The sequence below is a fragment of the Odontesthes bonariensis genome, chromosome 10 (assembly GCF_027942865.1).
Source record: "Odontesthes bonariensis isolate fOdoBon6 chromosome 10, fOdoBon6.hap1, whole genome shotgun sequence".
Lineage (NCBI taxonomy): Eukaryota > Metazoa > Chordata > Actinopteri > Atheriniformes > Atherinopsidae > Odontesthes > Odontesthes bonariensis.
The window spans coordinates 32,492,772-32,508,355 of record NC_134515.1 but is presented as its reverse complement, the minus strand read 5'-3'; the positions used below and the strand labels follow the sequence as shown (position 1 = coordinate 32,508,355).

General features: G+C 38.5%; 1 protein-coding gene across 4 annotated transcripts; it reads right to left on the bottom strand.

Annotated features, from left to right (window-relative positions):
* Positions 1–1,994: 1,994 nt before the first annotated feature.
* On the bottom strand, positions 1,995–8,903 carry znf217 (zinc finger protein 217). 4 transcript variants are annotated; one of them, XM_075475306.1, is made up of 6 exons: positions 8,670–8,903; positions 5,657–6,981; positions 5,348–5,455; positions 3,874–5,247; positions 3,629–3,750; positions 1,995–3,444 (listed from the first exon to the last, which is right to left on the bottom strand). In XM_075475306.1, exons 2-5 carry the CDS (start codon positions 6,942–6,944, stop codon positions 3,638–3,640), a joined length of 2,883 nt encoding a protein of 960 aa, XP_075331421.1. In that variant the 5' UTR covers positions 6,945–6,981; positions 8,670–8,903; the 3' UTR covers positions 1,995–3,444; positions 3,629–3,637. The 4 variants fall into 4 exon arrangements, with proteins under 4 accessions (XP_075331421.1, XP_075331422.1, XP_075331420.1 ...); XM_075475307.1 differs by having other exon boundaries at positions 8,684–8,903; XM_075475305.1 differs by having other exon boundaries at positions 8,807–8,903.
* Between the last annotated feature and the right edge of the window lie 6,681 nt (positions 8,904–15,584).

Below are 15,584 nucleotides of genomic sequence, written 5' to 3'. Positions count from 1 at the left end.
TTAGTTCAGTTGCATTACTATGAAGCATACTAAAATGAATGAGAGTCTGCAAAACATGAAAACATAGGTAACAGTTAGAGTAATATTCTCACAGAAATTTCAACATGTCTAAAGGGCCTAAAATTACAAATAAAAAATAGCAAATATGAAGTAAATCAATGTGTATTCCATTTTTGCCTTTCCAAGAGGCTTTATGTGAAAACCCTTCCAGCCTTGTGACTTGCATGTCGGGTGTAACAGGATGGATGTCATAAGCTGTTGTCGACTTGCTTTCTCTGCCATGCGTTTGCACTAAATTTGCCACAGTGTGAGGGAATATGAGGGTGATGCTAAGTGAAATGCTCATTTTGCGTTTGTGATTACCAAGGCCCATGGGCGATATGCACTAATGTGAGCTAATGCAATAGATTACACAGTGCTGGCCCAGGGGAACAGACAGCAAACAGATGTGGTCTACTCAAAAAGGGAGGAGGGGGAAAAAAAATCAAAGTTTAAAGTGTTCAATGTGCTGAAGATTGTCTCTTGCAGTTTGTTTTTTACAGGGTGCACAGCCATGATCAGTTTTGTCAGTTGTCTCCTTTTATAGATATGAGGAAAGTCAACAATGGTGTGCTGATGTCTCTGTTGATGTAGAAGCTATTTCCAAACTTATCTCATGAGGTCATTTTTTTCTATGAGTAGATGTTCAGTGGATAACAAAGGGAGCGAATTCCTGCCGCAGTGCTCTGTCAGTGATGTCATAGCAGGTGTGTTGCCGTAAACAGCTGACAAGTAACACCTGTGAGGTATCTCCAATTAGGGTGTAGCCACAAGTGCAGGATACTACTCTAACTTTCAAACCAAAGGGAGAAGAGTAAGAATTTCTGTTTGTTTAAGTTTTTGTCCTGTGTAAAAAAGGTGTACTTTATCAATTAAAGGCAGACGGACCCGCATATCTATAAGTCTCTTTGTCTTTTATAATGGCTACTGAGACGATGTGTGGCTCTTTAATTCCACACTATACAATACTATGAAAGCTAACTGCAACACTGAGATGAACTATAATAAAGCAATCTAGACTTTGTAAATACTGCTCTCTGGTGGTCAGTCTGAGGCATCGACATGGATGAGAAACATTCTTTACATACTCTGCAGTAATACACAGGCAAAGATGACTCACACAGTAAAGCGTCAACTTGTTTTTTTTAGTCATTCTTTCTCTGGGTTAAGTTTTGAATGAAGTGTGATTCTGATACAAGATTAATCATGAAGCAGTATTACCCCAATTAAATTATTCACCTTACTGAAAGTCTATTGATGATATGATGGCAAATGGAGTTGACGAGAAGCAGTATATGGTGAACTGTGAGGATATCAAAACTTTAATTATTCATATTCAAATTGTGTTTTTTAACAGGCAGCCACTGTTGGAAGGAAGACAAAGAAGCTGGGTTGTTGGGTTTAGCCTCTACCTTATAAAGTTTCAGCATATTGATAATGTTTAAAAGACAGTGATGCATTATTAGCAAGCAGTCTCACTACACACAGTAGTTACATCTTTACTGGCTCCAACCCTGCTGGAATGATGCACCTTAGTTTGATCGGCAGCCGAAAACAATTGTTATGTGTTCATGTCAGATCAACTCTGACCAAATTAATTCTAAATGTTTGTCACAACCTTCTATCAATTTCTTTATTAGATAAAACATCTTTTCAAGGGAACCTGAAGTCCTCCTTGCTGAGTTTGAATATATCACTGAAATATTTTAAAAGGAAATACTAAAAGGTGAGATACATCTCACAAAATCTAAAACAGTCCAGTTACACCACAGGTTTATTTAGACGCAATTGAGGACATTATTAATCAACAGGCCCAATGTGCAATTGAAAAATACTTCATATGTTGGCGTTAAATGCCAGTTCCAGTCCAGCAATAAAGGATACATTTTGGTAAAGCATTCTACCACACAGTACAAAGTACTGCCTCGTCAAATTCCTGCAAAGCTGTCCAACTGAAGCTGAATCCTGAAGGTGATAGCATGAGATGCCAATCAGGGAAGAGAAGAATACTGCCAGTTCATCACCTTTCACTTTATTATTGAAACATTGGCATACAGATCTGAAAACAATATTTTAATTTTTACAAAAGTTCACATGCAATGTAAACACCAAAAGCAACAAAAAAAAAAACAGAAACTCAGGCCTTTCAAAGTGACAGAAACACAAAATTACACGTCAGACTACAGAGCATGCAAATGTGACTTGACCTGAGAATTTTTTCTTCACAGTGAACAGTTAACTGAATCATTAATCAACACAGCTGCTCTTAGGTGTCTTTTCAAACTGCACAGTCATGCCATGTAAAAGGTCACTTGATGATTACTGCTGCCACTTGAAACAAAACACTTTCAAGACTCTGCATAGTAAAAACAAACTCCTGACTAGTGACTGAATGTGCAGAATCCAACAATACAGCAACACCGTATCATACACATACAGAACTGTGTGAAATTTGGCCTGTCTAACAGCTGATGGATTTGAGGCACTATTTAAGTAGTTGATAACAATTTCAAAAGAACTAGTAACAAAGTCTGTCCTGCATTTTAAACTGGTTTTATAAATACCAAGCAAATCAAATGCATCCACGACCAAAATTGTGTTAAAGTTGATCAGTAGTAGTAGTTGTAGGTCACCACATGAGCCTGTGTGTGTGGCGTTTGACAAATGTTGCCATACATCAACACATGTCCATTTACACGTACTACAACAACTAATATCTGCTTCTACTCAAAAGACATCAAGGTGTACAGGCTCAATTGACATGATAGCGTCAGCAGCTTAAAAAGAAAAGAAAAATAAGTGTCTGGAGCACAACATGAGGTAGAGCACTTCAACACACAAAAGGAATTGTTACTGTGGTCTGTTTGTAAACTAATGGGCCAAAGCCGTCAAGTCATTGGACAGAAACTCCTCGCCATCCAGTGCTTTGGAAAAAAAGAAGAAAAAAAAAAAAAAAAAAACAGAACAGTGCGTAACTGCTGCCTGGACATAAACAGTAAGTGAACAGAGCAGCCATATTCCACACAACTTTCTTAGGTTTTAGCTCAACACCATCTTATGTACTGAAATCCTGAAGATATATTTACATTGTCCCACATACAAATTTTACATTACAAACTGATATTAGAACATTAGTGTGGGAGAAAGATGGATTTTAGTTCTTGGTGGGAAGATATTTCAAAGAAAAATTATCTGCACCTTTCCACATTTCAAAAAAGAAAGAAAGAGAAACACTGAAATTCTAAGCCCTGAAATATCTATGCAGCACAAATTTATCTTCTTTTGAATAAACATTAAATTAGAGAAGCATAGGTACATTCTGAGCAAATCCTCTCTTATTCATTTCATAAATTAAACTTATTTTCCATGAAGTTCTCCAAAATAAGGTAGCAGCACAGTTTGAATCTAGAAAGAGGGAAAAGGGGCTTTTAAATTTTCCAAATGAGACATGCAACATTTAAATCAAATGATGGATAAAAATAATTCTTTCAACTTTTGGTCAGGGTTTCAAATTGAAAAGGAAAAAAAAAAAACAACAACTTGTAAATCAAAATATTTGAAAGAATCAAAATATTTCTCAACATTTTACCTTGGCTCCTTAGGAACTTTTCTCAGTGGTCCCATAGCGTTGCTTTGAGAATGAGCCTGAGGGATCTCTCCTCTGCAGGTTGGGTAGACTGGGTAAGTGTTGGAACAGCACAGTTCTGCCCCCTGGGAAAGAATCTTTCACATTAACTCTACAAACTAGATTAAAGTCCCGCAATAGAGCCCAATGTTAATGAAAATTATCACTGTTTGAGTTACGATGTCTGAATCAGCTGACCTAATACATACCAGTTCTTGGGTTGGCCAGTCCTCCATGACTGGGATTAGTAGGTGTGCTGTGGTAGAGAGATGCCAGGTCACTCGGTGTGCAGGTGCGCAGAAGGTTCATCATGCTCCATTCAGAGTCCAAACTTCCTCCAAGAGGTGTAGGTGTATTTTTTATTGGACCAAGAGCCTCAGAAGCTGTGGCTGGACCAGACCCTTGTGGTGTGGTCTTCACACCTCTCCCTGTAATAAGCAGCCTGTTTGATCCATCCACTGGTGGTCCTCTAAAAACAGGCTTCTCACCAGTCTCAGCATCCCTGCTTGTGGGTACAGAGAACTTCAATCTCTTGCCAGAAGGTTCACCAAAATCCATCTGGGGGAGGGTCCCAAACTGGCTCGACAAGCATAGCCTTGCAGCATTTGAGTGCCAAATGGCGTCACTTCTTGCTGGGTAATTCCTCTCAGCAATGCCGACTCTGTCTAGAGGCCCTGTTCTGTCCATGATATACTTACTGCCTGCAGTGGTTTTCCTCAGAAGTTCCGTATACCTGGAGGATTCCTGAGTGGGGCGAGAGTCAGTGCTCCGTCTGTAACACTGGGTCTCATGGACAACATCTTGTTGTGGCGCATGGACAGAACCATGAGGTGGGTTAACAGGCACGCTCTCTTGAGATTTTTTGGATTGTGGGGGTGGGGATTTGGTTCGGCGAGGGTGGCGCCTGTCAGTCATCAGAAGTGGGGTGACATCTTTACCATCGAGTGCAGGGGGGCAGCCTGTATAACGTTTTTGTTTTATATTCCCTCTAAGTCCATTTTTTTTGGTACTGTCTGACTTGTCTTTATGGGTCAGCTTTTTGTGCATTACGAGAACCTCTGGGTACATGGTTTTATATGCACAAAATGGGCATGAAATAGGACTTAATGCATATTTAGGTTCTGCAGCGGTAGGGATAGAGAGAGACACTTTTACTGACAGATTTAATGGGGCCTCATCATTCTCACTCTTTATCTCTGCTTCCTTCTTCAGATTAACAGGTGCAGGGCACTTTATGAGTGCATCATCATCATCAGTTGGGGTGTAAGCGGACTTGGCAAATAATTTCTCATACTCACTGTTCACCTGGACAACCGGTTTGCCAAGCTTGCAATCAAATCTGTTATCTGGTGTTCCAGTTATGCATAAATTGGCTTCAGGAATCCAGAGTTTGGATCTGTTTGGGGCAGGATCTTCATTGTTATTGCCATGTTTTCTGTCTTCAGGAGAAGGCAACGAAGGCACTTGTCTGCCGGGGATCTCCACATAGGGTTTGTCCTTGTGACGCCGATCCAGGTGATATTTTAGTGAAGTCTTTTGGGCTGCAGCGTAATCGCAATAAGCACACTTGAAAGGTTTTTCTCCTGAAGAAACAAACATTTAAGTCACAGCTTTAGATCTGTAGTACAGAATTTGCAAGGTGTTGCATTTATACAATAGTCAGGGCAAATGTTGTGACTATACCTGTGTGAGTCCTCAAATGAACTGTGAGGTAATAGCTTGATCTGAACGATTTGCCACAATAACTGCATGCTTTAGATCTGACTTTTGATCGATCAAAGCCATCTTCACCTTAAAAGAATATACAAATGAATTAAAATGAATAAATACCGTAAATGGAAGAATATAATTAAAAAAAAAAAATAAAAAACTTTCATTGAGGAATTGTTGGCACACATCTCATCAGCAGAGGGAGCACTTTGTAACAGTGGGATTTGTATACAATGCCTAAATCATAAAATGTTATGAGAGTGTATAGAAACTCAGATTTACCTGAAATCAAGTTTTCCTCAATTCCTTCCTCCAAGCCTTCCTCTGCATGGTCCAGTGAGCCCAATTTTGGAAGCTTTACATCAACAGAAGTTGGACTATCTCCACCTCTTTCACGTTTGTGTACCCTGGAGTGGAGAACTAACTGGTGGTAGGTCCTGAAAGTTCTCTGACATTCCTCACAAGTGGTTGGCCTTTCTTTGTCCTTGACTTTCTGTATCAAAGACCTCCGTGGTGGGTTTGGACCTTCTGTAAAAGCCTGCTGCTGAGACCGGAGCTCTCTCCCAAGACAATTTTTTTCTCCCTGGCCCTCAGACCAAATATTTAACTCCTCTTTATCAGAGCCACAGTCGTCATTGTCTGTGCTGACTTCCTGACCAGCATCTTTAGTATTATTAGGGCCAACTGCTATCTTGCCCTTTGTCGCAAGTTGCCAGGCCTGATACGTGTTGAAGGGATCCAGCTGTGGAATCCATTTTGAAGATCTCACATATTTCACACTGTTTCCTTCAGAGGCAGGGTGAAGGTTTAGACTGCTAAGAAACATTTCTTTTTTGGAAAAGGATTCCTTAGCATGATCCGTCTTCTCCTTGTCGTCATCTTTGCCAGACTCCACTTCTCGATTATGTACTTTACTGTGGTCAGCCAAACTGTTATGATCAGGAAAGAAAAACCCACAAACCATGCACATTTTGTAAACTGTGACTACAGGCTCTGGGGCAGGTTCCTGGATGACATCATTGACTGTCACTGGGGTATCCATGTCTTGCAAAGCCTTACTCTTCGCTCCAGGCTTTACGTGCATCTTCATATGATTTTTAAGAAACCAAGGCTCTCTGAACCGCCGTCCACAGACATTGCAACAGTATGTAAAGTAGTCCTTGTGCTTCCTCATATGGGTTTCCAGCTCACTGGCATCTTGCGTTATCTGACCACATACGATACAGCTGGGAACCTCCTCTTTTTCTAGACTGCTCGGTTTGGGTCGGGTTTCTACTCCTGGGATCCTGAATTCTGCTTCAACCCGAAGCACTGTTGGTTCAAAGAATGTAGTGGGGTGCTGGGTTAGTACATGGGGGCCCAACTCGTCCTGATGAGTTAAAGTCTGGTCACAGAACATACAGGATAATGAAGCACTTCCTTCAGACTGCAGCACAGTTCTCTCTGCATATGTAGTGTGTGGCGTCACGCTAGAGCCAGGCCCTGGGATGCTTGCATCGTTACTACTAAGAATATCTTTTAAACGTCCATCTGGGCTATCTACATACGGCAGCAATGAATGATGTGGCATCTTCCTCTAATGATTGACAAACTGTCTTATTAAGAACCTGAAAAAAAGAAAGAAAGAGTGCCTTAGGCTTTGCACAACATAAAAACAAGATCAGGTAGCTCGAACACGTCACTGACAAAAAAAATCTGTTTAAAATAAACCACAGAGAGAAGTTCCTTCGCTTTTACTGAAACAGGAAATATATCTTTTTTAGCAATCAACTACACCAACAACTCATTTCCTCTATGCAAGGGCCACTGATAAAACATTGTTTTCCTTCTCAGAGACTAAGATGGAAAAAATTCATGTTTAACAGACCCTAGTTTTGACTTAATTAAAAACCAGACTGACTTAATAGAGTCAATGTTTCTATACAGTTTCGGTTTGCAATGTCATTTAAAATCATCAAACATTTTTTGTTTAGACAACATCTTTGCCGAGTTGTCACTAATGATGTCACAGTCGTAAAAAACAATATTATAAAACTAAAAAAAGAAAAAACACATTAAGCTATTAAGCTTTAGCTTTTTGTCTTACAGACATTGGTTTCCTGTTTATATCACCTTAAATGTGGGCTTGGCTGGACTGCCATTTAACAATAGTCACACACTTAAAAACAAAACCTTTTGAAATGTGCATTGACTCGCCCATAACATATGCCTCTAGTATATAAACTTTTTTGTAAGCAACGGAGAATCTTTTCTCTTATCATGGACCACCAACATCAGATAAAAAATTTAAAAAAGGTTGTACGGTTCATATTTTTGGCCCAAGCATGGAGTAAAACAATCAAAGTGAATGGCTCCAGGTTCATGTAAATCGAAACAGATTCTAACAGGGAAGTAGTTTTCAGCGTCTGCTCGAAATAATCAATTCTTGGAAACTGGGACGTTGGATTGATGGGAAAATCAAAACTCCAGGTCTAAACTTTAAAAAAAAAAAAAAATAGTATTAAGCAAACTCTACTTTAAAAATGACTAGGCCTAGAATTTGGATTTCCCCATCAACCCCATTTCCCAGTTTACACAGAACTGATGACTGTTTTCACAAGACATCAGTGCTGTTATATTACTACTTAATGTAATTAGTTCCAGTCGAAGTTCTTAATTCAGGTGAATGCAGGTGACTGACCCTGAGTATTTTATTCCCTTTCTTTTTCCAAGTGCACGCATTCTTTGTGTGAAGCACGTTGATGTTGGCTAGTGGCCACCATGTTATTTAAGTGAGTACTCATCTCGTTAAGACCATCAACGTAATTTACTCGCGAGGGGGATGCACGAGGTAACAGTTACCAGCTCAAAGCTAACTTCAATAAAGTAAGCAGCCTATTTAAAAGACTGGCTATTACACTTCTATATGTGCATTATAAGCCGAGCACGAGGATTTCATTATCTTGTTCAAAGCCACACAGATCAATATCAGTCTTGTCAACGTTGCTTGTTGTGAACACATAAGCTAAAACTCATTTTAAAAAAAAGCTGCGTCCAACCAGAATCAATTCAACTCGAAACACGTTCCGACGACGCTATTTTCATGACAACAGAGAAGTGCAAAACTTTAACCGTGTGTACTTATGTCGGTGCTTGTTTTGTTTGACGTCAGTTATAAAAGTTAACGCAAATAACTAACGTAACAATACGCTAACGTCACGAAGGCAATGTAAGCAAGTTAGGACATTCAACGACACTAGCGTTAGCAAAGTACACTTTCTGTGGTTGCGACTTCGACCAAACTGAAGAAACTCACCAAACAATACATACCAACTTAGAATTTCCGGATTAATAATGATACTGATACTACGAGCAACTGAAATAAGTAAGATACACTGTTTTGTGTGAGTTTCTTCTTCAATTCACACAGCCCATTGCTGGTGGACAACTCACCTACTCAATTGTTTGAATGTGAATCATATTTGTTCTACTTGTCGAGTCCTCACTGTGCAGCTGTTGAATTCTGACGCGCGTTCGCTCAACGACTTTCGAGGGGAAGATGGAGCGCGTGCACGACGGCCCCCCCCAAAAAAACCCATAGGATAGTCACGTGGTCATGAATGACAGAATCGGATTAGTTCACACAGTCTTCTCTATTAAACAGCAATAAAAATATGTATGTGAATAATTAATTTGATTGATTTTTCAATATATCCAATCCTGGTGAGATCTACTTACCAGCTGGCGTAGGTCAAATAATCTTAATAATTTAATTGTTGCTACAAGGTCTCTAATTCGTGCTTTCAAACACTCAGTATACATTAAAGTTTATTTTTAAGAGCTCTGCTCTGTTTATGTTTACTGGCCTTAAACTAGCCAGCAGATGAAGCTACTAAGACCATTTCAAAATGTTTCAGGGAGTTACTGTGAGGCTACAGGACTCTGAGGTGAAATGTTGATTTAACTTACCTAAAAGTGTTTTCCTTACACGTTTTCATGCATTAACTACCATGTGGAGGTGGGGGATGGGTTCCTCAAATTTTTCACAGCTACATGACGTTTTTTTTTTTTTGCAGAAGCAGGTTGGTTGAGTCATGAGAAATTTCAGGTTCTTCCTATTACATTAAACACGCACCCAATGCATGCCAGTTTAATCATTTTATATCCACTTCAGTGTGATGCCTCCAAAACATACTTTTGATTAAGCCATATATATTGGTATATAAAATTGATCGCTTTACGTAAAAGCCCATCATGAAGGCAAATATTTACATTTATAATGCCTAATTATAATACTACCAATCGTTATATGATGACAAGAAACAGTTAAGTAACTATTGTGCTGTAAAAACCCCTACAAGCTTGATAAATTGATGCTTAATAAAGAACATCATATACAGTAGCCCTCACATGCCAGTTAAAAGCTGCCCCTCCTCCACTATTTAAACTCTCGAGAGAAAGACACTGATGCTTTCTTAAGCTTTACATCACACAATCAATGAAGATATTCAGTACACTTTAGTATACACTCATTACTGAAACGCACTCCCTCCCCCAAATGGCAGCAATGTCTGTGAGAAAGAAAAAAAAACTTTATCTGTAACCACACCCAGTGGAACAGAGAACAAAGACTCCATTTGCCAAAAGTATCTCCTGCATTAGTCAAGGGTTGTGTCCTTAAACTCCCTGCTGATTTGCCTATGTCAAAAGTTGTTTTCCAATCCTTGTTATTACGAAACAGGTCGAACCATTCGCTGTGTTAACTATGTCATGAAAACGCAAGTAGACGCACAGGTTTGGCAACCTGTGCGTCCGAAGTAATGAAATGGATTATTCCGTTCATTCCAAGATACCAGTGGACATATTTACAAGCACATATTAAACATAAAAGAGGATTTTGTCCAGTATTCCTTATGATACACTATTTTCAATCTAATTCTGCTGAATCTTGTTTGATTTCGACCACAATTTAAAAGAGAAACTATTCCATATGCTAAAGGTCTGTAAGACTGAAACACCATGCGGTGACTTGTTAAAACATTTTCCTATCCTCTGCAATACTGTGATTCAGTTCTATGTATCTTTGCAACACCACTAGATCCTGTTACACAAACAGGTCTAGTATGTTAATCAAAGGCACCACATGTGACACATCGAGGCCTCCCGCTCATTTCCTATTGTTCTGTGACCACAAAGGCTCTGTTAAAAGCTATCAGTCTGGAGCAGCAGTGTGATCCCTCAGGATGATGAAAGTGCCGAGAGGTGTTTCCAACCAATGACAAAAAGAAAAACTTTATCAGACGGTGGTAGCTTGTTTGTTACCTTACAAATAGGATTTTTGCTTGATGAATATTTTTATCGTTGATTTATTGCAGTTATTTAATTAGCATTGGCCCTCTGTAGTGGTAATACCAGCTACAAGTGGCATTACATTGTTTACTTTTTGCTGATTTAATTAACTTTGTGCTATTGTTTGCCATTATGCTAATGCATTGTTTCTTCCAAAATCTTGCAATTCTTTTTGTCTCGGATTATTTCTTTACAAAAGTGCATGTAGGTATTGGACATTATGCCAAAGGCAGTAAAGTCTTTGGAAAGCTGACTGCTTGAATAAATGAAGATGCATTCAGTTGACAAACACCCTGATAGGAACTGGATCAACAAATGGTAAAAGACTGTGGTGGCTTGTTTTTGTCTTGACGTGTCAGGAGCAGCTGACCGCATTGTTCACCTCCAGATTCACAGTCTGGCTTCTTTCATAATCCTGGTGCCGCTTCTGAAGGACACTGATAATATAATCTTTTTTCTCACCCCTAGCACAGTAATGTTTATTCAGTGCTGCCAGCTGCAGTGTTGTTGGTCATCAGAAAAAGATTAATCAGACACCCAGAGCATTTCTGTATGCAAATTTTCAAAGTTTGTGTTTTAAATTTTTTCCTGCTTTCCTGTGAAGAAATTAGATAAAGGAGTGGCCTCTTTGTGCTACTGAATCCTGCTGTTGGTATCTCTTTTGATTTTAAGACAATTCATTTTTGTTTGTTTTTCTTTGTGCCTAAGATCATAGTTGTTATCTTCTCCTGCTAAATACAGAATGCACAGTACAATGTTTTTTCTTTTAGTTGAGCCAGTTAACACTGACCTATGAATCAGAAGCATAAAAAAGGCACTCAGCTCATGTGATGGACCAATGCTGCTTCTACATATAACAGACAACATGGCAAGGAGCCAATTTTGAATTTTATTTTCAGCCACTTTGTTATTTTCTGCTTGTCACGAAAACAAATAATTCCTACAAAATAGTTCCTTCAAAAATGCCAAAGAAAACACAACTTGACAGACATGAAATAGTAAATATGCACCAACATGATGATTACCAAAGAGCTATTTGCTAAAAACTTGGCATGTCCCAGCTTGTTGTGCAGTGTGCCCTTAAAAAAAATCCAGAAAATTGGACAAGTAGTAGTAGTTGTCAGAAGTAGTAGTAGAACGGAAGTATCATTCCTTAAAAAATATATGTATAGCAGATTAACAGTATCTAAAAGTGATCTCCTTAAGAACTAGGGAGGAAAAAAAGGACCTGAGAGATGTACCGGCCCTTGAGTTGATCCATCTGCTGTTGACTGAAACCTCATCAGAAATGGTCTCCATGGAAGGGTGGCAGTCAAGAAGCCATTCTTAAAGTGGGAAAACAGGGAGGAAAGACTGAGGTATGCCAAATGATACAAGAAGTGGACTGAAAATCTGTGACAACCGATCTTATGGAGAGATGAATCCTCCCTAGAACCTGGACATCAATATTATTGAAACAATATGGGATCATTTTGACAGAGAATGAAACAAAAAGCTGCCAACATCCAAAGAAGAGCTTTGGAATGTTCTTCAAGAAGTCTGAAGAACTATTCCTGAAGCCTGCTTAAAGAAATTACAAGAAAGCTTGTCTAAGAGGCTTCACACTGTCCCAAAGAATAAAGGTGGTCAAAATCACATACTGACTTTAAGTTTCCAGCCCAATCCACTTCTGATGATCTATTCTTAAATTAACCTGAGATAGTCTCAAAATCTGTGTTCTTCCTTATTAATATTCACTATTGTCAAATTGAGGACAAATACAACAGTTTTTTTTTTTAAATTGTAACCCTTTCATAACAATATTCAGATTTACTATGGTTGTCTTTATCCTATAACAGTTTTCTTAATTCACATGTTCACTTTACAACACATGCACACACTGATCATGTTGTTGCCTTTCCCATGATAATCATATAGAGATTTTTCTTTACCCGTATTATTTATTTTTTATTAATTTCAACTTCACAATGTGCAAAATTATTTATTTTTTAACTTTACTTTTTGGTCACTTTGCTTTTTAGTACTTACTTTTTTTTCTTTTTTTTCTTACTTTTTAGTACTTGCTTTTTCTCTTTTAAAAAAATGTTTTATCTTTTTTAATTTCTTGTTTCATATCTGTTGTTGCTGCTGTGACAAGTGAATTTCCCCGTTGTGGGATAAATAAAGTACAATCTAATCTAATCTAATCTAATCTAATCTAATGTGAGTTTAAATCATTGTCAAATAACTATTTGAAAATAGGATCAATATAGTATTAATGAATTATTATAAGTACTGTATCTAAGCCGAGACAACAGTTTACATTCCGTTAAAATCAACACGAAAAAATAGAGACCAATGGAATTTTAGTGCTTCCCTTAAGAAAACAAAAAAAAAAACACACAGGTTGTGCCCGTAGGTGCTGCTGAGTCACTAACAGTGAAAGTAACTGTCTTTGCCAGATCACTGATTGTTAATCAGATCATAATCATTGATGACTGTCTTCTTGTCGGCCTACCCTTGCGTTTCCGAGTTCTGCAGACTTTTTACTATTGAGCATTGCCATGATGCACATTAGTGCTGACAGCAAATCTCCTGTTTGGCCTCCCTGTCCACTGTTCCCTCGTTTCACCCCCTCTAAGCACAGTGCATTCACACAGTTACATGTATTGTCCCAGGATGAAACGCAGCAACATGGTGGCCAGGCAGATCTGCTGCAGTGTGTACAGTCTTTGCTCTGTTAAACTCGTATTTATAACTGACACTGTATCAATAAGCCATTGTCAGTTTCTTTGATTGTTTGTGTGTGCTCTTAATTTCAAACACTCATTTCGTTTTTTTTTTTTATTTCTAACAAATGCAACATTTGTCATGAATTAAAGAAAAAAAGAGTAAGAGCATTTTGCTCATACAACATCCTGATTCTTTTGAGTACTATTCAAATTTGACTCAGTTAAGTTTGTTTATCTGCTACTTTCATCAGTGCTACTTTGATGAGTTCTTCACATGTAAGAGAAACTCATCTCAAAGATTCCACACTGCATCTTAATTGAAACAATCCTCAGGGGAAGAGAACTACAATAGAGCACATGTCTGAAACAGTGCACCCAGTACCTCACTTTTTCTCCTCCAGTGCCATGGTAATTACTTTGATTCTCAATTTGAAAAGATTACCTATTATAAACAGCAATCCAAGAATGCAGCGCTTCCATGATAACGAAAGAGCAGCTTGAGTTATGTCTTTAGGGGCTGTGACTCATCCCTTAATTGTTAGCGAATAGTGGGCCTCTGCCATTTCCATCCAAATCATTCCTGACCGAGTATTAGTTATATGAAGTACATAGAAGTAGATCTGAGGTCTTCCTTTACCTCTAACATCCACTTCCTTAGGTCTTGTTTTACATTGACTGATTCCAAATAATAGATGTTAGTATTCAGTTGTCCTGCAGCTATCTATATGTCTGTCCTTTTGACCAGTTTCACCCCCCACCACACCCACATGTGTATCATATTACTTTGAATTTTCTGTCAGCAATACTGTCATAAAAGAAAAGGAAAATGCAACTGTTCTTATTTCTAAGGTTTTACATATCAAGGAAAAAGAAGAATGTAATCTGGTCCTTAGAATTAGGTAAATGCAAGCTCAAATGAACAACAACGCAAAACATACCGTGTCATTCTTTTTATCCAGCAAAAGATAAGGCAGAATCCAGAAGCAAAACAAACCATGATTGCATTGCTTGTAGAACAACTTTTAGCAGCAGTATTTTCAAGTAATCATATTCTGTATGACTTTATCAGTATCTCACATTGCTGTGTAGAAATGTTGGCCCATTCTTTACAGTCTTCATTCAGACGTGTAAACATTCATTTCTGCACAGCTGTTTTAAGGTCCCACCACAGCATTTTTATCAGGTTGAGGTCTGGACTTTGACTGGGACTTGGCAGCACCTTGATTCTTGTCTTTTTCAGCCATTCTGTTGTAGATTTGTTGCAGTGTTTAAGATCATGCACATGTTTGCATGACCCAGTTTTTGCAGCTATTGGATAGATGGCCACCCATTTTACTTTACAAAGGTGTTAATAGTCAACTTAACTCTTCAAGGTGCCCAGGTCCTTCAACTCCCAAACAAGCCATAATCATCAGCCCTCCACCTGTGCTTGACTGTTCATATCAGGCTTTTGTGCTGTATCTGGTTGCTACCAAAATCTCAACTTTTGGCAGGTCTGTCCTAAAGATATTGTTGCTAAAGTCTTGTGTTAAGATGCAACTTTACAAATTTAAGCTGTTATTTTTAGAGAGTTTAGGCTTTTTGCTGGTAATCCTACGCAAGCCATAAAACTTTAACATGAGGCTTTTAGACTCTGATGTATATCTAAATTGTTTCATTAAACATTGCATTGTACTGTACTTGTATAGCGCTTTTGTAGTCTAGTTGACCCCTCGAACCACAGACCTACCGACTGCTCTTCCCCCTGAGCTACAGCACCATCGTTGGTGGTGAACTTGCTAAAAAGTTCACTTTTGGGAAGATTGGCAGCTATCTTGACAGTTTTTTCACCTGTAAAAATCATTCTCAATGTAGAATGATGGATTCCAAATGGTGGCCTTATAACCCTTCCCAGCTTGTTGGGTAGCAACAATTGCTTCTCTAAGATCATTCCTAATGTCTTTCCTCAAAAGCATTGTGTCAATACATACCAGAATGTTCCAGACAAGCAAACTGCTAAAACATCTTCTTTTATAGAATTATTCACACTTAGAACCGGCTCATTTTCTTTGCCTTTCTAAAACTGAAAGAGGGTGTCAATTCTTTTTCAAATGACTGTGGGTATTAGTCTCTACATCCAACATGATTCAGTGTGATTCACATGCCACTCTTTACAAGCTGACATGTTCTTC

What these genes read in the sequence shown, in the direction of transcription:
- znf217 (XM_075475306.1), bottom strand. Translation starts at nt 6,944, where the DNA reads ATGCCACATCATTCATTGCTGCCGTATGTAGATAGCCCAGATGGACGT. An exon ending in TGAGGAAAACTTGATTTCAG is followed by an intron (nt 5,456 to 5,656) that starts GTAAATCTGAGT and finishes TATTCTTTTAAG; the next exon opens with GTGAAGATGGCTTTGATCGA. An exon ending in TCATTTGAGGACTCACACAG is followed by an intron (nt 5,248 to 5,347) that starts GTATAGTCACAA and finishes TTGTTTCTTCAG; the next exon opens with GAGAAAAACCTTTCAAGTGT.